This window comes from Vipera ursinii (genome assembly GCF_947247035.1).
Source record: "Vipera ursinii genome assembly, chromosome: 2".
Classification (NCBI taxonomy): Eukaryota; Metazoa; Chordata; class Lepidosauria; order Squamata; family Viperidae; genus Vipera; species Vipera ursinii.
In genome coordinates, this window is record NC_139513.1 from 286,117,368 (window position 1) to 286,139,959 (window position 22,592).

Sequence of the window (22,592 nt, forward strand, 5' to 3'; positions counted from 1 at the left end):
CTTACCTTACCTCACCTCACTTCATCTTATCTTATTTTACCTTACCTTACCTTACCTTACCTTACCTCACCTCACCTCACCTCACCTCAACTTACCTTACCTTATCTTACCTTACCTCACCTCACTTCATCTTATCTTATTTTACCTTACCTTACCTTACCTTACCTCACCTCACCTCACCTCATCTCATCTCACCTCACATTACCTCACCTCACCTTACTTTATCTCATCTTATCTTACCTCACCTCATCACATCTCACCTCACCTCACATTACCTCACCTCATCTCACCTCACCTCACTTTACCTTACCTTATCTTATCTTATCAAACGTCCCTGCACCCTTGCTTGCCACCTAGAGCTTCGATTAAGAATGAGAGACGCCCAAAGTCCAACAACAGGATCAGTGTGGATTTTCCAATTTACTTGAGTTTTCATCCCTTGTTTAGATCCTGGTTTCAGTCCCTGCTTTAAAAATTTGCAAATGTGGTTAAAACTGTAGTTAAAGGGATAAGAGATTTCCCCAACTTTCCCCAATAATCTTCAGATAAATATTTTCGGGTGTAACAACTCCAATAATTGTTGACATAATTGGGCATGTCTAGTTTAATGAAGAGAAGGACGAAGGGGGACACGATAGCAGTGTTCCAGTATCTCAGGGGCTGCCCCAAAGAAGAGGGAGTCAAGCTATTCCCCAAAGCCTCTGAAGGCAGTACAAGTAGCAACGGGTGGAAACTAATCAAGGAGAAAAGCAACCTGGAATTAAGGAGAAATTTCCTGACAGTTAGAACAACTAACCAGTGGAACAACCTGCCTCCAGAAGTGGTGAATGCTCCAACACTGGAAGTTTTGAAGAAGAGATTGGACAAGCCATTTGCCTGAAATGGTATAAGGTTTCCTGCCTGAGCAGGGGGTTGGACTAGATGACCTCCAAGGTCCCTTCTAACTTTATTATTATTATTGTAATGCAGGGAGTCCTTGACTTAAAAGAGTTCATTCAGTGACCTCTGGAAGTTACAACGCCACTGAAAAAAGTGCCATTGGACACTTACGACTGTTGCATCAATCCCCAGGGTTGCACGATCAAAACTGAGACGCTTAGCAACGGTCTCGTATTTATGACGGCTGCGCTGTCCCAGAGTCACACGATCCCCTTTTGCGAACTTCTGTCAAGCAAAGTCAGTGGGGGAAGCCAGATTCACTTAACAGCCGTGTTACTAACTAAACAACTGTGGTCGTAAGCTGAGGACTATCTGCATTGTCTTTAATCATGTGAATGAACGTGAGGACTGGGAAGGTCTTAAAATAGGACTGGAAATATCCTATTTTTAGCCATGTAAGTTTACTAAAAGACATTGGGCTTCTCTGCCTCTCCCTCCCTCCCTCCCTCTCTCCCTCCCCCCTCCCTCCCTCCCTCTCTCTCTCTCTCACACACACACACACACACACACACACCTCTCTGTCAGTGGTATTATGGGGGAAAATTGGAGACTGACATAGAAGAAGAGGAAAAAGAATTTATTCTGAAGAGGTAGAGACAGCAGACTTGCATGCCATCTCAAGATGCTCGACTTCATTGGTGGACCTCTTCCTTTGCAGTGATCAAATACCGAGTGACCGTCTGCACCGGGACGGTGAGCGGAAGCGGGACCGATGCCAATGTGTTTGCTTGCCTCATCGGGCAGCACGGAGACACGGGGGACCGGGTGCTCCAGAATAGTGTGAACACTGTGAATAAGTTTGAGAAAGGCAGTGTAAGTCAATCTCTCTCCCTCCCCTCCCCGTCTCTCTTCCTGCCTCTCTTCCTGTCTCCCTCTTTCTCTCCCCCCTCCCTTTTTCTTCTGCTCTCTCTCCCTCCCTCCCTCTCTTCCGCGTTCCCTCCCTCTCCCTCTTTCCCTCTCTCTTTTTTCCCTCCCTCCCTCTCCCTCTCTCTCCCTCCCTCGCTCCCTCCCTCTCCCTCTCTCTCCCTCCCTCCCTCCCTTTCTTTCCCTCCCTCCCTCTCCCTCCCTCTCCTTCCCTCTCTTTCTTTCCCTCCCGCTCTCTCCCTCTTTTTCTCTCTCCCTCCCTCCCTCGCTCCCTCCCTCTCCCTCTTTCTCCCTCCCTCTCTTTCTTTCCCTCCCTCTCTCTCCCTCCCTCTCTTTCTTTCCCTCCCTCTCTCTCTCTCTTTCTTTCTCCCTCCCCCCTCTCCCCCATTGCACATTTCCCACAGGAGGGAGGGTCCCCTCGTTCCCGCCAGAGGTCTGAGCGGCTTGTTTGCAGATGTTTCAAATGACTCTGAGAATATCCAGTCGTCCCAAGGGAGCCTTCACCTTGGAAATAACAATTGGACTGTAATTTCTGTTGTGCGGAAGACACACATCGGAAAATGACCTGTGGGACGTTGGGTTGACCCCTGACAAGCAAAGAAGGGAGGGGAACTTGTTTCCGCTGTACTTAGGGCAGCCCCAGGAGGCATTTTTAAATTTTCCCCGGGATGGCTTTCCATGCTTCTTACCGCGCAGCAGGCCTCCCCTCCTTGCAATTGTTTGGCTGCTGTGAAAATGCATGGAATAGCCAGCCTTTTATTTTATTTTACCATATTTTCCGGCGTATAAGACGACTGGGCATATAAGACGACCCCCCCAACGTTTGAGATGATTTTCAAGATTTTTCGTCTTATACGCCAGAAAATCAGCGAGCCCGGGAAGGCACGCCCTCCCCTCTCACTGTGCACGCGTGCGCAGGACTGCCCTGCCGGCTCCCGCCAGCCGCCAGCCTGCCCTGCTTCCTCCACAGTGAGAGGGGAGGGCATGCCTTCTCGGGCTCGCTGATTTTCCGGCGTATAAGATGACCGGGTGTATAAGACGACTCCCCAAATTTTGAGGTGATTTTCATGGGTTAAAAAGTCGTCTTAAACACCGGAAAATACGGTATTTTATTTACCTGGTGGCCAGTTTTCTACAGATAATCCTTGGCTCACAACTGTTCCCTTAGCGACTGTCCAAAGTTACAACGGCACTTTTGACCGTTTCTCACATAATCATTGCAGCATCCTAGGGTCACATGATCAAAAATTCAGATGCTCGGCAACTGGCACGTACTTATGACAGTTGCAGCCTCCGGGGCGTGTGTGTGTGTCAGGTGATCCCCTTTTGTGACCTCCTGACAAGCAAAGTCAATGGGGGAAGCCAGATTCACTTAACAGCCATGTGACTAACTTATCAACTGCAGTGATCCACTTAAGAACTGTGGCCGGAAAAGTCGTAAAATGGGGCAAAACCCACTTAACAACTGTTTCGCTTAGCAACAGACAGGGTTGGACTAGATGACCTCCAAGGTCCCTTCCAAACTCTATTATTATTATTGTTGTTGTTGTTGTTGTTATACCTCTTTCTTTCTTTCTTTCTTTCTTTCTTTCTTTCTTTCTTTCTTTCTTTCTTTCTTCTTTCTTTCTTCTTTCTTTCTTCTCTCTCTCATTCTTTTCTTTTTCTTTATCTTCCTTCTTTTCTCTTTTTTCTTTTTCTCTTTTCTCTTTCTTTCTTTCCTTCCTTCATTCCTCCCTCTCTTTCTTTTCTTTCTTTCTTTCTTCCTTCTTTTCTTCTTTTCTTTTCCTCTCTCTCTCTTTTCTTTCTCTTTTTTTCCTTCCTTCCTTCCTTCCTTCCTTCCTTCCTTCCTTCCTTCCTTTCTCTCTCCCCCTTCCTTCCTTCCTTCCTTCCTTCCTTCCTTCCTTCCTTCCTTCCTTCCTTCCATTCTCTCTCCCCCTTCCTTCCTTCCTTCCTTCCCTCCTTCCTTCCTTCCTTCCTTCCTTCCTTCCTTCCTTCCTTCCTTCCTTCCTTCCTTTCCTTCCTCTTTCTTTATCTTCCTTCTTTCCTTTTCTTTCTTCTTTCTTTCTTTCTTTCTTTCTTTCTTTCTTTCTTTCTTTCTTTCTTTCTTTCTTTCTCTTTTCTTTCTTTCTTTCTTTCTTTCTTCCTTCCATCCATCCATCCAGGCTGATGAATTCATCATCGAAGCAGTCAACCTGAAGCAGGTGAGCAGGGTGAGAATAGGGCATGACGGCAAAGGAGGAAGCAGTGGCTGGCACCTTGCCAAAGTGATAGTGAGGGAAGATGGACAACCAGAAAGTGAGGCTCAAGAATTCCCATGCTACAGGTATAGCACCAATTGGGATCTTCTCAGGTAATAGGCTGCTCGACCAAATCTCCAAGACTTTGGGGTAATCTTTGGCCTTAACGTCTGCTGGCCGCTCCATAGCCCCTTGGGTTATGCCGCTGGAGACCCTTATTTGAGGGGTCTCTGAGCTGGGTGGTTTCCTTGCAGGCGTTTCATGACCCAACTAGGTAACATCATCAGTGCTGGAAGGGAGTGAGATTTGTGGAGAGGAGAAGGAGAACTATGGGGTCCTTGGTGCTATGGGTGTTTTCTTGCTGACGTTTCATGACCCAGCTAAGTAACTTTATCAGTGTTAGAAGGGAGATTGGCTTGTGGAATCATGGAAGAGGAAGAGGAGGAAGGATTGTGGGGAATTGGTGCTCTCTGAGCTGGGTTGTTTTCTTGAAGATGTTTCATTACCCAACTAGGTAACCTAATCAGTGCTAGAAGGGGTTTCTTCTCTTATATTTGTACATAAACAGAGAGCAAAGCCCACTCCCCCCTAGAATTGATGTTGTTACCTAGTATGGATCATGAAACGTCTGCAAGAAACGACCAAGCACCAAGGACCCCACAGTCCTTTTTTCCTCCTCCTCCTCCTCCTCCTCCTCCTCCTCCTCCTCCTCCTCCTCCTCCTCCTCTTCCTCCTCCTCCTCCTCCTCCCTGTAAACCCCACTCCTTTTTAGCAGTGAGGATGTTACCTAATCTGGGCAATGAAACATCTGCAAGAAAGCCACCAAGCTCGGAGAGCACTAAGGACCCCACAGTCCTTTTCTTCTCCTCCTGTTGGTTCACGGTACAATGCTCGCCCGCACACCGCTAGACGCACCCAAGAACTTTTGAAGCGGTTCTGTCGGGATGTTTTGGATCAAACCCTCCCCCCTTTTTATTATTTTTACAAACAACCCAAGAGAGGAAACACATCCTCCTATTTTCCCCACAGCAACAATCTTGTGAGGTGGGTTGGGCTCAGAGAGAGAGGAACTGGCCCAAGATCACGCGGCTGGCTTTTGTGGCTAAAGCGGGACTCGACCTAACAGTCTCCCGCTTTCTAGCCCAGTGCCTTAATCACTCGACCAAACTGGGGCCATCTTTATGGTTTGGAGAGATGAGAAAATACGGATCTGCTGCCATTTTTCCCACGTGCATAAGAGGAAGAATGGACAGGGCAATACATAAAAACAAGATACAAAAATTAAAAATTATTAAAAAGTAATTAAACATTTTTTTATTATTATTATTATTATTATTATTATTATTATTATTATTATTATTATTACTTATATACCGCCCTATTCCCGTAGGACTCAGGGCGGTTTACAGGGCAATTAAAATCATACCATACAAAAGTTAAAAAAAAATTAAAACAATTAAATTAAAGCCCAAAATTTAAAAAGTTAAAGCATTAATACCCAATTAAAACCCCTCAGTCTAGGCCCGACAGCTCAAAGAGCCAAGTTTTCAGGTCCCGGCAGAATGAGAGGAGGTCGGGCGCAGTCCTAAGTTCCATCGCAAGTTGGTTCCAAAGAGCAGGCGCACCCACAGAGAAGGCCCTCTCTCTGGGAGTCACCCGCCGGCAATCCTTCACTGACGGTACCCTAAGAAGGCCCTCCCTGTGGAAGCGCACAGGACGATGGGAAGTTGATGCCGGCAGCATCAACTCACCATCATCCTTTTTTGGTGGAGATGGCTGCCTCTGAGGAAAAAAGGTCTTTGCTATCCTCATACCGCCATTATCTCAGCCTTCTAGATTACAATCGCATGATAGCCTGCATAGGAAGCAGCCAACTCATGGGGACACCTGCAGTTCTCCATCAACATGGCTGCCTTCTGCTTGTAGGTTGCATTGTGTTCTCCTCAGAAAAGACCAAGGTGCAAGCCAACTGCATCCTCCATTCTACAAGGAAAGTAGACATCTCCATGACCTGTAGATTTTGGATAAAACTCATTCCAGGCCTGCTGGTCAAGGAGACATCCATATCTTTCATGGTTTTGAAAAGTTTAATTTAGATTCACAACGATGTGACACCTTTGAGCATGGCTGAACCTACCACAACTATGCTGTTAAAGGCAGCATTTTTGTGGAGAATAGTCCTAAGCAATGGTGTTTTTTTTGGTCATAGAACACACCGGAACAGAGTTCCGGCACCTTTTTTCGATGGACTTTTCCAAGTTTTAGAAGTAACTTTTGAAAATTTGATGTTTGGTCCACATGGACTTGAATCTCCCTGTCGAACGTAGCAGCTCGGCGGCAAAATCATTAAAACAGTGCATGCAGACTGCTTGTGTGTCAAGTCCGATGCATGTGTACTTCGCGCTGGTTGTGATGGTGCTGCACGGCTTGTGATTGGTCACGTGGTTGCGCACTGGGTGCTTACTGTGGGTGGCGACCGTTATGTTTCATTACACAACTGACATGTGTGAGTGTACAGTAATTGTCTACATGCGAAAGGTAAATATTTTCTTTATTTTAAAAAATTGTTGGTGAATTGAAAATATTTTTAAAATTTTTAGTGTGACCCCAAAATTTTTAAAAAAATACTAATTACTTCTCAACCACCAGTCCTGCTAAGAACTGAATATATAACTTTTTAAATAAAAGATTAACAAGATGTGAGTTCTGGCACCTTTTTTCTTACAAAAAAAGCACTGGTCCTAGGTTTTATTTCAATTGAGAATCATTCAATTGGAAAATGGCCTCTGTTTGAAAAAAGGATGAAAAGAAGATATATTTATTCCATGTGAGATGGTGGACATTCCATGAAAAATGTATTATTCTTGACACCGTTTCCATTAATATTCAGAACTGAATACAGAGGTACTCAACGGCTTTGAAATTCATTGAATTTGGTACTTAGAGTATTTGGACATGAAAATTTTCTCCTAGTACTCATAGTTTGTTTGGTACTCAATGCACAAGCTAGAACTTGTCGATGTTGGCTGCCTTGTGATTCACTACTTTGTACCTTCTGGGCAAAATTTATTCGGTACTCATCATTTTTTGTATTCATTCCATCTCATGGAATCAATTAATGATGAGTATTGAGGTACCACTCTACTTGATTGGACTAAAGCAGGGGTCTTCAAACTTGGCCCTTTTATGACTGGTGGACTTCAACTCCGAGAATTCCTCAGTCAGCCATTTTGATGAAACTGGGGGCTTGGATCCAGACCAGGGGCCTTCAAACTTGGCCCTTTTATGACTGGTGGACTTCAACTCCGAGAATTCCTCAGTCAGCCATTTTGATGAAACTGGGGGCTTGGATGCAGACCAGGGGCCTTCTAACCTGGCCCTTTTATGACTGGTGGACTTCGACTCCCAGGATTCCTCAGTCAGCCATTTTGATGAAACTGGGGGCTTGGATCCAGACCAGGGGTCTTCAAACTTGGCCCTTTTATGACTGGTGGACTTCAACTCTGAGAATTCCTTAGTCAGCCATTTTGATGAAACTGGGGGCTTGGATCCAGACCAGGGGCCTTCAAACTTGCCCCTTTTATGACTGGTAGACTTCAACTCCCAGAATTCCTCGGTCAGCCATTTTGATGAAACTGGGGGCTTGGATCCAGACCAGGGGCCTTCAAACTTGGCCCTTTTATGACTGGTAGACTTCAACTCCCAGAATTCCTCAGTCAGCCATTTTGATGAAACTGGGGGCTTGGATCCAGACCAGGGGTCTTCAAACTTGGCCCTTTTATGACTGGTGGACTTCAACTCCCAGAATTCCTTAGTCGGCCATTTTGATGAAACTGGGGGCTTGGATGCAGACCAGGGGCCTTCAAACCTGGCCCTTTTATGACTGGTAGACTTCCAGGATTCCTCAGTTAGCATGCCTGGCTGAGGAATTCTGGGAGTTGAAGTCCACAAGTCATAAAAGGGCCAAGTATGAAGACCTGTGGACTAATGGGATTTGATCAGTTGATTGATGCAAGGTTGTCAAGAATGATCAAAGCAATGTGGTAAAAATCATATCATATATTACCAAATAATGACTCTGAAGTTATTTTATTGCAGTAGAGCTATTTCAACCAGTAACTAGTTCTTCACAGGTATGTTATAGGTAGATTGTCAAGACTCAAAGTACTCCTTAATACCTTAATACCCACAGCTCAGGATTGTGGGAAAGGATCACCGACATACTTAGAGGACCCTCAATTGAGACAATAATATTCACTGATGATTATTATAAGATTCCATGCAACCCCTTGGACATTCCTATAATTAGATTCCTGTTCATTTCCTTCAAGGCTAGCAACGAATCTCCATCCTAAAAAATAATAATCTATACAATGGCATTTTGCAACCTGTACAACTCAATGACATTTGCTATGAAGATGGCCAGGTAATATGCCTCCTGCTTTAAGTTCCTTCCTCGTTGTCCCTTTTGTCACCATGTGAAATGCTTTTTAAACATGCCTTCAGGATCTCCAGTCAAGGATGACCAGAGAATTGTATGCCCAATTGTCCAATGTTCCTCAGTGGATATTCCGCTACAATGGCATGACAAACTGTTTAGACAAAACGTTCAGTGTTTAACAAAGAACATTTTGATGCCATTCACTCAGTATGAAATTATTAGCAACAAAGACAATGAGGGGAGTGGAGGCTAAACATACAAGGAACGGTTGCTGGAATTGGGGATGTCTAGTCTAATGAAGAGAAGGACGAGGGGTGTCGTGATAGCAGCCTTCCAATATCTGAGGGGCTGCCCCAAAGAAGAGGGAGTCAAGCTATTCTCCAAGGGTCCAGAAGGCAGGACAAGAAGCAACAGATGGAAACTAATCAAGGAGAGAAACAACCTGGAACTAAGGAGAAATTTCCTGACAATCAGAACAATTAACCAGTGGAACAACCTGCCTCCAGAAGTGGTGAATGCTCCAACACTGGAAGTTTTTAAGAAGAGACTGGACAGCCATTTGCCTGAAATGGTATAGGGTTTCCTGCCTGAGCAGGGGGTTGGACTAGATGACCTCCAGGGTCCCTTCTAGCTCTATTCTATTATAATTAACCAGTGGAGCAACCTGCTTCCAGAAGCTGTGAATGCTCCAACACTGGAAATTTTTAGGAAGAGACCGGACAGCCATTTGTCTGCAATGGTATAGGGTCTCCTGCCTGAGCAGGGGGTTGGACTAGATGACCTCCAAGGACCCTTCCAACTCTGATATTCTATTCTATTTGTTAACACATCTGCGCTTATGTGCGGTTTTGTTTCTAGAATACAGAAGATTCATTTTTATTTTTGACATAAGGTCTATCACTTGCTTTAGCCAAGAATGATCAGCCTTAATTAAATTACGATCCTTCTGCCGTGATTTTTTTCTTTATGCTAGTTCACACATCAGTATTAATTTTCAGTGGAAGTCAAAAAATGCCACTGCTTAAACAATCATGTTAATTGCCCTCGTCTGTAGTTGTTTAAATGGTATCGAATTGATCTTCAAGTACTATGGTCTATATTATGGGTGTCCAACCATGGGAGCTTTTAAGACTTTGGACTTCAACTCCCAGAATTCCCAAGTCAGTATGGTGGATTGGGGAATTTTGGGAGTTGAAGTCCACAGGTTTTAAAGTTGCCAAGGTCGGACCCTCCCCCCCCTTGTCTACATCTTTCAACTTCCTTTTTTAATTTTTAAAATACTTTTATTAAATGATTTTACATGTCTGATAAGTACATTAAAATATAGTAAACAGAGAGGAAAAGAGAAAATGGTGATGAAAAAAAAGAGAAGAGAAGAGAATACATATGAAGAAATACAAAGAAAATGGCTTCCAAACTTTTGGCAGTTAGGTATAAAATTATAACCCAATTTGTCTAAGATAATAATAATAATAATAATAATAATAATAATAATAATAATAATAATAATAATAATAATAATAATGATGATGATGATGATGATGATGATGATGATGATGATGATGATGATGATGATGTAATTTTTATACCGCCCTTCTCCCGAAGGACTCAGGGCGGTGTACAGGGCAATACAATAAAATACAATATATAAAAATTAAAAGTTTAAGTTTAAGTTTAAATTCATTATATTTGTATACCGCCCGTCTCCCGAAGGACTCAGGGCGGTGAACAGGGCATATATAAAAATACAAATTACAAAAATTAAAAAGAGAATTAAACACGAGCCCAAACTAAAAACAGTAGAAAAATGTAAAAAATCCCCAATAAAAACCCCAACGCATCCCCCATCATGCCAGGCCGGCCTGTTCAAACAGGTAGGTCTTCAAGAAATATTAAATACAATAGCCCAATTAAATAGATTAATACAAAACGTTAAAACACCCCTAAACCCATCAGACCAGGCCGGCTTGTTCAAATAAATATGTTTTTAGGTCACGTCGGAAGGAGCGAAGGTCAGGGGCCATCCGGAGCTCCACCGGTAAACGGTTCCAAAGGTCTGGCGCGCCCACAGAGAACGCCCTCCCCCTGGACATTGTAATTCCCTCCTTTCAATAACCTGTTCTTTCTACTTTTCGAAATCATAACTCTCAAACGCCTTCTCTCTTTTTTTTATGCAATAAGATCCGTAAGAGGTTTCCAATCACTGATGAATGTCAATAATCATCTTTCTCTCATCAAAGAAGTCCGTTTGGCCATCTCAACAAATTCTGTCAGTTTCAACAGCCATTGTTCCCTCGGACCCTTTCTATCTTTCTGCCTATCATAGATTTCCCCACGGTAATCATATTTGCTCAGGTTCGCCTGGTGCGCCAGTTGCGGCCCTACCTGGACCGAGATGCCCTACGTACAGTCACTCATGCGCTCGTGACCTCCCGTTTAGACTACTGCAACGCTCTCTACATGGGGCTGCCCTTGAGGACCACTCGGAGGCTTCAGCTGGTGCAAAATGCGGCCGCACGAGTCGTGATGGGGGTCTCCCGATACTCCCATCAGCTGCTCCGCGAGCTGCATTGGCTTCCGGTTTCCCTCCGGGTGAGATTCAAGGTGCTGGTGATGACCTATAAAGCCCTAAATGGCTTGGGTCTGGGATATCTGAGGGAACACCTGCTGCCGGCATCAAGCTCCCTTCGTCCAGTGCGCTCCCACAGGGAGGGTCTTCTCAGGGTGCCGCCGGTAAGAGATTGCCGGCGGACGACACCCAGGGATAGGGCCTTCTCAGTGGGGGCGCCTGCCCTTTGGAACCAGCTGCCAGTGGAGCTTAGGACCGCCCCCGACCTCCGTTCATTCCGCCGGGACCTGAAGACCTGGCTCTTCGAGCTCTCCGGCCCAGGCTGAGGATTAATCTTAATTTTAACTGGGGTTTTATTTATGCAGAGACAAATATAATTTTTTAAAATTTGTTTTTAATTTTTGTATCTTGGTTTTTTAATCACCCTGTAAACCGCCCTGAGTCCTTCGGGAAAGGGCGGTATATAAATGTAATAAAATAAATAAAATAATAAATAAATATGCTGAAATAATCTTCCATGCCTTTTTTTTTCCTTCTAACTTCGTATCTCTCCATTTCTGTACAATCCAGAATTTTCTTAATTCTATCTTCTGCTGTTGGTGTTTCTTCATGTTTCCAATGTTGAGCAAATGTCATTCTCACTGCTGTTAGTAAACGTAATATTAAATATACACATTCTTTAATCGTAGTTTTCTGAAATTATACCTGAAAGAAATAGTTCCCGTTTATAGTCTACATGTTTTCCTAACATTTTCTCTAACCACATATGTATTTTTCACCAGATTTTTTTTTTTTTTTTTGCTTTAGGGCATGTCCACCAAAGGGAATGATACGTATCTGGCTTTTGTCTACATTTTCCAACAATTGCTAGACATATTTTTAAACATTTTTGTTCGTGTTGCAGGTGCTAAATGCTGTCTATAAAACATTTTATATAAATTTTCTTTCTAAGGAGCTGCCCTTGTTATTTTATAGTTTCTTTTGTTGTTGTTGTTGTTGTTGTTGTTGTTAGTTGCAAAGTCGTGTCCGACCCATCGCAACCCCATGGACCATGTTCCTCCAGGCCTTCCTGTCCTCCACCATCCTCCGGAGTCCATTTGAGCTCACGCCTACTGCTTCAGTGACTCCATCCAGCCACCTCATTCTCTGTCGTCCCCTTCTTCTCTTGCCCTCCACCTTTCCCAGCATGAGGCTCTTCTCCAGTGAGTCCTTCCTTCTCCTTAGGTGGCCAAAGGATTTGAGTTTCCGCTTCAGGATCCGGCCTTCTAAAGAGCAGTCAGGGTTGATCTCCTCTAGGACTGACCGGTTTGATCGCCTTGCAGTCCAAGGGACTCGCAGGAGTCTTCTCCAGCACCAGAGTTCAAAGGCCTCAATTCTTTGGCGCTCAGCCTTTCTTACGGTCCAACTTTCACTGCCATACATTGCAACTGGGAAGACCATAGCCTTGACTATACGCACTTTTGTTGACAGGGTGATGTCTCTGCTTTTTAGTGTGCTGTCTAGATTTGCCAGGGCTTTCCTCCCGAGGAGCAAGCATCTTTTAATTTCTTGGCTGCAGTCCCCGTCTGCGGTGATCTTGGAGCCCAGGAAAATAAAATCTGTCACTCCCTCCATTTCTTCCCCATCTATTTGCCAGGAATTGAGAGGGCCGGATGCCACGATCTTGGTTTTCTTAATGTTAAGTTTCAACCCAAGTTTTGCACTCTCCTTCTTCACACGTAACACGAGGCTCTTTAATTCTTCTTCACTTAGTTTCTTTACCACACCTTTTGTCATGTTTCTAACTCTACATTGTGCCCAAAGTTTTTTTTGCCCAAGTTATCATTCTTTCTTTAACTTGTTCCTCTTCCATCTTTAAATTTAAGAGAAAACTACGGTTTCTTAATCACTTTTGCATCTGTTGACAATAGCATCCGGTCAAGCACTGCCTGATCTTTATAATAACCATAGGTTTTGGCGTCTTTGTCATATCTCATTTGCATTTACAAATGCAGTTCAAATACTCTGAAATTTTTCCTAAGTCTTAATTCCTTGTTATGGGTAGGTGATTAACTGTAAAAATAGACTAAGCTACTTTACTATTTCCAAAATTCTGTAGATAACCAAGGACACCCGTATAAGCTGAGGGTCATCTTAGTTTTTAAAGATGTTTTTCAATGAAGTAGGTCCTCCTTCAAATAGATCTGTCTTCTCTAAGAAAAATAACAACAACAACAAAATATCTATGGAAGCTTCTGTAAACCATCTTATCTGAACAACAAATATCTTTTTTTTACAAAAAAAACACACAAAAAAAACTTTCCTAAATGAGTTAAGATGACTGACACTATCCGGCAAAATTTTGTTTGCACTAAATTCAAAGCCACTCATCAGACAGAATAAATTACTAAGGCCTGCTCGTTGTTTATCTAGAGCAGTCATAATAGCTGTCTTCTCTTAAGTAGTGCACAGAAGATTTAAACGGAACCCGTTTCTGTTTGGGTGGTGACCCACTTCCCCTGCCTCCAGCATTACTGTATGCTTATATTTGCAAACTACCATTAAATTAAGGTAACTGTTATGTATTGCGTTGGTTCGAAGCACGAGGCGAGATGAGCAGGTGAAAACAGGAACATGCTTTATTGAGCGGCTGGAACAGAAGAGAGAGTGCGTGTACGTCCGCATCGCTATTTATCAGGATGGCCACTAGGTGGCAGCCAATAGTACTACAGTTCCCGCATAAATCAGCCAATAGCTGAGCAGGAGACTCTAAGTCTGGCTAAACCCCCAAGCGGTTACACAGGCAACCGTTAGCAGCAATCACATACATGTGAACTTTGCATACAAGAAAAAACCCCCAATACATTACAGTAACCTTCATTGATTCTCTGGCTGGTCTTGAAAAAAAGCTGAGCAGAGTCTGGTCTGGGAGACCACCAAGAACTTGCAAGGTTGAAGACTGGACTATAGACAAGATATGTATTTATCATCTACCTGTCCATATGAGTAGTAGGCAATGACAAATAATTTACATTCTCATGCCAAAAAAAATGCCATAATCATCTAGGCCAGGGGTAGGCAACCTTGGCTCTTTTATGACTGGTGGACTTCAACTCCCAGAATTCCTGAGCCAGCCTGGCTCAGCTTGGAAACCTCTTCCTTTCCCTTCAGCATGGATGGCTCAGGAATTCTGGGAGTTGAAGTCCGCCAGACATAAAAGAGCCAAGTTTGCCTACCCCTGATCTAGGCTGTTGTCTAATGAAGTCAACAGGATTCAACTTGACTTGGAAGAACATTTTTTTCCCTTGATTTCTTTTTTTTATCAAGTCTAGAGATGAAGCAAAATGAGCGCAGGAGCGAAACAACAGGTTTTAAACCCCGTATAAAATTAACTTCATGTATTAAAGGGACGCGGTGGCTCAGTGGGTTAGGACGCTGAGCTTGTTGATCAGAAGGTCGGCAGTTTGCCTGGTCGAATCCCGAGTGCCGCGTAACAGAGTGAGCGCCTGTTACGCGTCCCAGCTTCTGCCAACCTAGCAGTTCGAAAACACGTCAAAATGCAAGTAGAAAAATAGGGACCACTCCGGTGGGAAGGGAACAGCGTTCCGTGCGCCTTTGGCGTCTAATCGTGCCAGCCACATGACCACGGAGACATCCTCGGACAAGCGCTGGCTCTTCGGCTTTGAAACGGAGATGAGCACCGGCCCCTAGAGTCGGAAACGACTAGCACGCGTGTGCGGGGGAACCTTTACCTTTACCTTATTAAAGAAGAGCACCTGGAATACAAGGTGGTAGGAGTTAGATAAAAGGGTGTTAGGTGCATTTAAAAACTTTTAAGCCAGTTCTCAACCTTCCATACCAGAAATATTAATTTTTTTTAATGAGTTGAAATCATTAGGGCATTAACTGGCTAGAAATCCTTTTTTCTCCCCCCTCTCTTGTTTTTAGTAAATCTACACACAGTAGTAGAGAATGCTGATTAGAAAATGGAATTCAAAGTCTGTATGTCTGAATTTTGTAATGTGTGATACTTCCTTTACAAGTATGCCAATAATCTGTTTCTTTATTCTAGACTCTGATTAAAAAAAACTAAACACACGGCTTTCCCTTCACTAAACGCCATCTCTCCCAGAATTATAAGAAGCCTCCTGATATTTGATCAGTAATAGCAGATAACTTACATTTTATTTACTAACCAGATGGCTTGACAAAAATGAGGATGACGGCCAGATTGTTCGAGAGTTGATTCCAGATGGGAGATCGTCTATGCTGGAAAGTGAGTTTGCTTTGTGGTCACGTGACTTTCTGGGACCGAGCTTTTCATTTTTGTGTTACTACTTTGCGAGAAACACATTTTTATCGTTTCTGTCGGCTGAATCACATCCCCCTAACAGATGCAAAACAGACATTTCTATCCTGTTGAGTTCACCACTGCTCAGTTGTTGTTTTTTAATTCACGATAAAAATTCTTTCAGAGGTTTATTTATTTATTTTCTTATCTATGTGTGGGGTTCGCATAGTTACTATCATCATATTATATACTGACTATATCGTCCAATGTGCTTAATCAATTGACTTAAAAATATATATATAGTGGCTGTATTCAAACAAGCTTGGTTAGTAATTTTCACCAGCCTCCAATCCAAGCCGGGAATAAACAACATGGAGGCTGCTTTAGAAAGAACGTTGTAGTTTATTCCCGGCTTGCATTGCACCCTGGTGAAGATTTTTCTTTCCACAGTATGAACTGGGTATGTCTGGTTTAATGAAGAGAAGGACTAGGGGTGACATGACAGCAGTCTTCTAATATCGGAGGGGCTGCCACAAAGGAGAGGGGGTCAATTTATTCTCCAAAGCGCCTGAAGGCAGACAAGAAGCGATGCATGGAAAAAAATCAAGGAGAGAATCAACCTAGAACCAAGGAGAAATTTCCTGACACAACAGTTAACCAGAGGTTGTGGGTGGCTCCATCACTGGAGGTTTTTAAGAAGAGACTGGACAGCCATTTGTCTGAAATGGTATATGGTCTCCTGGTTGATGATCTCCAAGCTCCCTTCCCAAACCTATTACTCTGTTGTTACTCTGAACCTGTGTTAAGTATTTTGTTGCCTCAGAGGGTGGTATATTTGTTCCCTGCTTTGATCTATTGCAGGGGTCTTCAAACTTGGTCCTTTTATGGCTTGTGGACTTCAACTCCCAGAATTCCTCAGCCAGGCACATTGGCTGAGGAATTTTGGGAGTTGAAGTCCACAAGTCATAAAAGGGCCAAGTTTGAGGATCCCTGATCTATTGCATGAATCCCCCAAACGGGTTCATTTCAGTAACTGGATTTAGTGTGTTGTGTGAGGATAAACATCATGTAAAAGATGAATATCTCATCATACCGAGAAATAAATTTCAAATCTGAGGTCAGTAAGATTCCCCCCACACCCCACCAAAAAAACAACAACAACCAGATACTACATCCAGCCTGATATTCTCAGACTTTAGTCTTTGAATGTGTTGTGGAGAACAGATCTAACTGCAGCGCAGATGGTCCTCGATTTACAATCATTGCTTAAGTGACCATTTGAGGTTACACGTTGTTGTTGTTGTTGTTGTTAGTTGCGAAGTCGTGTCCGTCCCATCGCGACCCTATGGACAACGTTCCTCCAGGCTTTCCTGTCCTCTACCATCTTCTGGAGTCCATTGAGGCTAAGGCCTACTGCTTCAGTGACTCCATCCAGCCACCTCCTTCTCTGTCGTCCCCTTCTTCTCTTGCCCTCAAGCTTTCCCAGCATGAGGCTCTTCTCCAGTGAGTCCTTCCTTCTCATTAGGTGGCCAAAGTATTTGAGTTTTAGCTTCAGGATCTGGCCTTCTAAAGAGCAGTCAGGGTTGATCTCCTCTAGGACTGACCGGTTTGATCGCCTTGCAGTCCAAGGGACTCGCAGGAGTCTTCTCCAGCACCATAGTTCAAAGGCCTCAATTCTTTGGCGCTCAGCCTTTCTTATGGTCCAACTTTCACTGCCCTACATTGCGACTGGGAAGACCATAGCCTTGACACAACGGCACTGAAAACGGTGACTAACTATGCGACCATTTTTCACACAGCCATTTGATCCCCATGGTTCATATTTATGAACCGGTTCATATTTATGACAGTCGCATAAATCATAGGGGTCCTGTGATCCCCTTTTACAATCTTCCGACAAGCAAAGTCAGAATGGGGAAGCCAGATTCGCTTAACAACTATGTTACTAACTTAACAAGGGCAGTGATTGACTTCACAATTGTGGTCAGAAACACCATCAAATGGGGCAAAACTCACTTAACAACCGTCTCGCTTAGCAACATAAATTTTAGGTTCAAGGACTACCTATAGCAGGGGTCTTCAAACTTGGCCCTTTGATGACTGGTGGACTTCAACTCCCAGAATTCCTCAGTCAGCCATTTTGATGAAACTATGGGCTTGGATCCAGACCAGGGGTCTTCAGACTTGGCCCTTTTACGACTGGTGGAGCTCAACTCCCAGAATTCCTCAGTCGGCCATTTTGATGAAACTGCGGGCTTGGATTCAGACCAGGGGTCTTCAAACTTGGCCCTTTTATGACTGGTGGAGCTCAACTCCCAGAATTCCTCAGTCGGCCATTTTGATGACACTATGGGCTTGGATCCAGACCAGGGGTCTTCAAACGTGGCCCTTTTATGACCGGTGGAGCTCAACTCCCAGAATTCCTCAGTTGGCCATTTTGATGAAACTATGGGCTTGGATCCAGACCAGGGGTCTTCAAACTTGGCCCTTTTATGACTGGTGGAGCTCAACTCCCAGAATTCCTCAGTCGGCCATTTTGATGAAACTGCGGGCTTGGATCCAGACTCTCAGGGGTCTTCAAACTTGGCCCTTTTATGACTGGTGGACTTCAACTCCCAGAATTGCTCAGCCAGGCACACCAGTCATAAAAGGGCCAAGTTTGAAGACCCCTGACCCATAGTTAATTCCAGGTGTGTTGGCTGTCAGTTTGAATCGAGTTAGGACCCCTTCTTTTGGGGAAGGGCAGCTTTTTTGATTGACAAGAGCAACAATGCGTAGTGGGATAAGCTGTATTAACCTTTCTCCAGAAAGACCTCAGAGTGTGCTTACAAAATATCTCTCACTCTCTCATTTTTACAATGCTCTAAGCAGTCTTTGTCTTTCAGAGTTTCTTGCAATGACTTTGTGATCTTCTTACAATTCCAAAAAAGGAAGCCAGATTTTTTTTTTAAATTAAGTGGAAAAGTAAATGCTAGCCGAACATCTTTTCTGGTAGCATTTATCCCTACGGATATCCTGGGAGCAAAAACAACCCCATCGAATTCAATCCAAACAGGTCTTGTGGCAAAATGTGTTTGTTCTCTTATATTTGCTGGTTTCTTATTGTGCTAAGATTCTCAACCCGATAGTCTTACTGCTTCCTTCATAATCAAGAACCGAAAGCAAATGCCATCTATAAAACATTTTATATAAATTTCTTTGTAAGAAGCTGACATTGTCACACGTTTTGCCGTTTTTCTAATTCTATATTATATCCAAAGTTCCTTGCCCACGTTATCATTGTTTCTTTAACTTGTTCGTCTTCCATTTTCAATTTCAATAAAAATTTATGGATTTTCTAAATTAGTTTCTCATCAGAGATTAACAATGCCTGGCTGGGGAATTTTGGAAGTTAAAGTCCACAAATCTTAAAAGAGCCAGGGCTGATCATCCCTGCTTTATAGAATGGGTCATCCGTAGTAATGGAAAAGATTTTTTGCCCCCCTTTCAGCAGCCTGGATAGTTACAGATGTCTTTCTCTTCAAAAACGAACCCAAACTAAACCTGCCATATCTGAAGTGAATCCAGCTGATAACAAAGATAGGAGAAAAGTTTCATAATGTCACCTAAATTACATCATTAAGTTTACTATCATCCTTTGCTCTCTTAAAGAGCGGGAGTCTTACAGTTTGGGCATACAGTTCAGGATTAATTTCATTTCTGATTTTTTTGAGTTTCCCCCAAACTTTGTTTCTCCCCCCCCCCTCTGCTTTGATCATCCCTGGAAGAAAATACTCACACTTTTGCAGGATATGATCAGGATTCCTGACAGTGAGAACAATCAACCAGTGGAACAACCTGCCTCCAGAAGTTGTGAATGCTCCAACACTGGAAGTTTTTAAGAAGAGACTGGACAGCCATTGGTCTGAAATGGTGTAGGGCAGGGGTAGGCAACCTTGGCTCTTTTATGACTCGTGGACTTCAACTCCCAGAATTGAGCATGGCTGGCTCAGGAATTCTGGGAGTTGAAGTCCACGAGTCATAAAAGAGGCAAGGTTGCCTACCCCTGGTATAGGGTTTCCTGCCTGAGCAGGGGGTTGGACTAGATGACCTCCAAGGTCCCTTCCAACTCTGTTATTCTGCTATTCTTCCTTCCTTCCTTCCTTCCTTCCTTCCTTCCTCCCTCCCTCCCTCCCTCCCTCCCTTCATTCCTTCATTATTGGACAACCATTTGTCTGAAATGGAATAGCATCTCCTACCTGAGCAGAGAGTTGAACTAGAAGACCTCCAAGGTCCCTTCCAACTTTTTATTATTATTATAAAACTTTTATTCATAAAACATGAACCTCAGTCAACTGAACACTCAAATTGACTGGCACTAATGGTTGACACGGGTTGCTGCCAGCATCCTAGGTATCAACCAGGTATCTCCTTAAAATGTAAGGTGTTCTGAGTAGCACAGTTTTTTGTAGCTTTGCTGGAGTTCTTGCAGGAAGCTGCAATTTCTTGATGTGTTTTGCAAAGTTTTTGGACATAGTTCCCAGTGCCCCGATGACAATGGGTGTCACCGTTACACATTTCATCCATAATCACGCAGTTTCGATGGCCAGGTCGCGGTATTTCTTAATTTTTTCCAGTTCTTTTTCTTCGACTCTGGTATATTATTATTATTATTATTATTATTATTATTATTATTATTATTATTATTATTATTATTATTATTATTATTATTACTATTATTATTATTATTATTATTATTATTTTACTATTATTTTACTATTATTATTATTTTACTATTATTATTATTATTATTATTATTATTATTATTATTATTATTATTAATCTCTTGTGTACAAATGTTAATGTATTCACAGATATCAGTTATCACATCAGTATAAAGACGGGAGATGTCCCAGGAGCCAGTTCAGATTCGAAGGTTTTGATCAAGCTGTATGGTGAAAAGGCAGACACCAAAAAGGAGTTTCTTCTAGTTTCTGATAATGACTTAGGAAATTACTTTGAACGCAGCCGGATAGATATCTTTACTCTGGATACAATGGACATTGGGAAGGTAAGAAAGATCTGAAATTATGATGCAGAGGAAGAACTGACTGCAGGTTTATTTTAGTGAAAATGTTTTTAAGAGCGTTTTTCCACTGTCACAGTTTTTTTTTGGGGGGGGCGGGGGGAAACCTGGCACAGATATAGTTCAATAGTAGCATGAATGGGTGAAATTCAGTGAAATTCAATGGGGTGAAAAGTAACTTTCTACATTTAGGCAAGAAAAACCAAATGCACAGGTATAGAATAGGTGGCATCTGGCTTAAGAGTAGTATTTTTTTTTTTCCGTTTAGGAGCTTCAGATTAGCTGCTTGAGATAGGCTGGTGGGCTGTTGAGTGCGCTAGGCATGGGGGAACCAGCTTTGTGAAAAGGTATAAATGTATGCTTTTAAGAATTGTACGTGGGGCTTATTCTCCTCCGTGAGTTAGGTCCACCAGCCTTTGCAAACGCTTTGCTCCAATGAAACTTTGTTCCTCGGATCCCAAATGAGTTCGTTTGTCTTTGGAATCCTGAGCCACCTCCCAGACCTAATGAAACGTCTGCAAGAAGACAATGGAGCGCCAAAGACTTCTTTATTTCAACCCTGAATTACCAATATTCTCCTATTTATCCCACCTCTGCCAGAAATTTTTTTTAAATTTTATTTTAATTCCATTTATATCCCGCCCTTCTCCGAAGACTCAGGGCGGCTTACAAGCTTAGCAGTAGCCTTCATTCTATGTATATGCCTGCTTGTTAGGGCTTTCACACACACACCCCAAGCGACATTATTATAAAGTCAGCTTAATTGCCCCCAACCACCTGGGTCCTCATTTTACCTACCTCGGAAGGATGGAAGGCTGAGTCAACCTTGAGCCTGGTGGGATGTGAACCTGCAATAATTGCAGGCAGCTGGTGTTACTTAAGGAGGCATCAGCCCACTGCTCCACCAAGGCTCTTGAAAACCCATAAGGCTGCTGATGAACCCAGATGCCCTTGATGTATCACTGCAGCAGTGATCTTTTGAAAAGATATAGACACACTGTTCTTCTTTCCTGACTTCTTCCACTTTCTTTTCTGAAGATCCACCGGATTCTAATCGGGCACGACAACGTGGGCCTCCAAGCAGGCTGGCACCTTGGCAGCGTTCAGATTATTATCCCTGTCCACGGCAAGATGTACAACTTCCCCTGCAACCGATGGCTTGACAAAGACGAAGCTGACGGGAAGGTAGCGATTGAGGTTTACCCCAGCGAAATCATGGAAATTGAGAAGTGTAAGGGATGGTGTGTTTGTTTATTGTCTGTCTGTCTGTCTGTCTGTTCGTCTGTCTGTCCATCCATCGAACCATCCATCCATCCATCTTTCTTCTCTCTATATATATCTATCATTTATCTATCTCTGTTTATGTCCTATCATCCATCTATCTATCTATCTATCTATCTATCTATCTATCTATCTATCTATCTATCATCTATCATGTATCATCTATCTATTTTTTTTATTTTAATCCCATTTATTTCCCGCCCTTCTCCGAAGACTCAGGGCGGCTTACAATCTAAAGCACAAATCAATGTGCTTAGCAATAGCCTTCATTCTATGTATACGCCTGCTTATTAGGGCTTTCGCCCCCCCCCCAAGCGGCATTATTACAAAGTCAGCTTAATTGCCCCCAACAATCTGGGTCCTCATTTTACCTACCTCGGAAGGATGGGAGGCTGAGTCAACCTTGAGCCTGGTGGGATGCGAACCTGCACTAATTGCATGCAGCTGGTGTTACTTAAGGAGGCATTAGCCCACTGCTCCACCAAGGCTCTATCTATCTATTCTATCTATCTATCTATCTATCTATCTATCTATCTATCTATCTATCTATCTATCTATCTATCAATCTATCATTATCTATCTATCATCTATCATCTATCAATCAATCAATCTATCATCTATCTATATCTATCTATCATTATCTATCTATCTATCTATCTGTCTGTCTGTCTGTCTGTCTGTCTGTCTCTTTCATCTATCCATCATTATCTATCATTATCTATCTATCTATCTATCTATCTATCTATCTATCTATCTATCTGTCTGTCTGTCTGTCAATCTATCATTATCTATCATCTATCATCTATCAATCAATCAATCTATCATCTATCTATATCTATCTATCTATCTATCTATCTATCTATCTATCTATCTATCTATCTCTTTCATCTATCCATCATTATCTATCTGTCTGTCTATCTATCTAT

At 42.9% G+C, this 22,592-nt stretch overlaps 1 protein-coding gene across 1 annotated transcript in view; it reads left to right on the top strand.

Moving 5' to 3' along the window:
- LOXHD1 (lipoxygenase homology PLAT domains 1) overlaps window positions 1-22,592 on the top strand; it is a gene marked incomplete at its 3' end in the record, with an annotated part of 173,043 nt that overhangs the window by 56,725 nt on the left and 93,726 nt on the right. Inside the window, exons 13-17 of the mRNA XM_083351181.1 lie at window positions 1,598-1,752; window positions 3,966-4,126; window positions 15,229-15,305; window positions 20,174-20,370; window positions 21,424-21,616. Coding sequence (XP_083207307.1) covers window positions 1,598-1,752; window positions 3,966-4,126; window positions 15,229-15,305; window positions 20,174-20,370; window positions 21,424-21,616 — 783 coding nt within the window. The remainder of the gene's footprint in view (window positions 1-1,597; window positions 1,753-3,965; window positions 4,127-15,228; window positions 15,306-20,173; window positions 20,371-21,423; window positions 21,617-22,592) is intronic.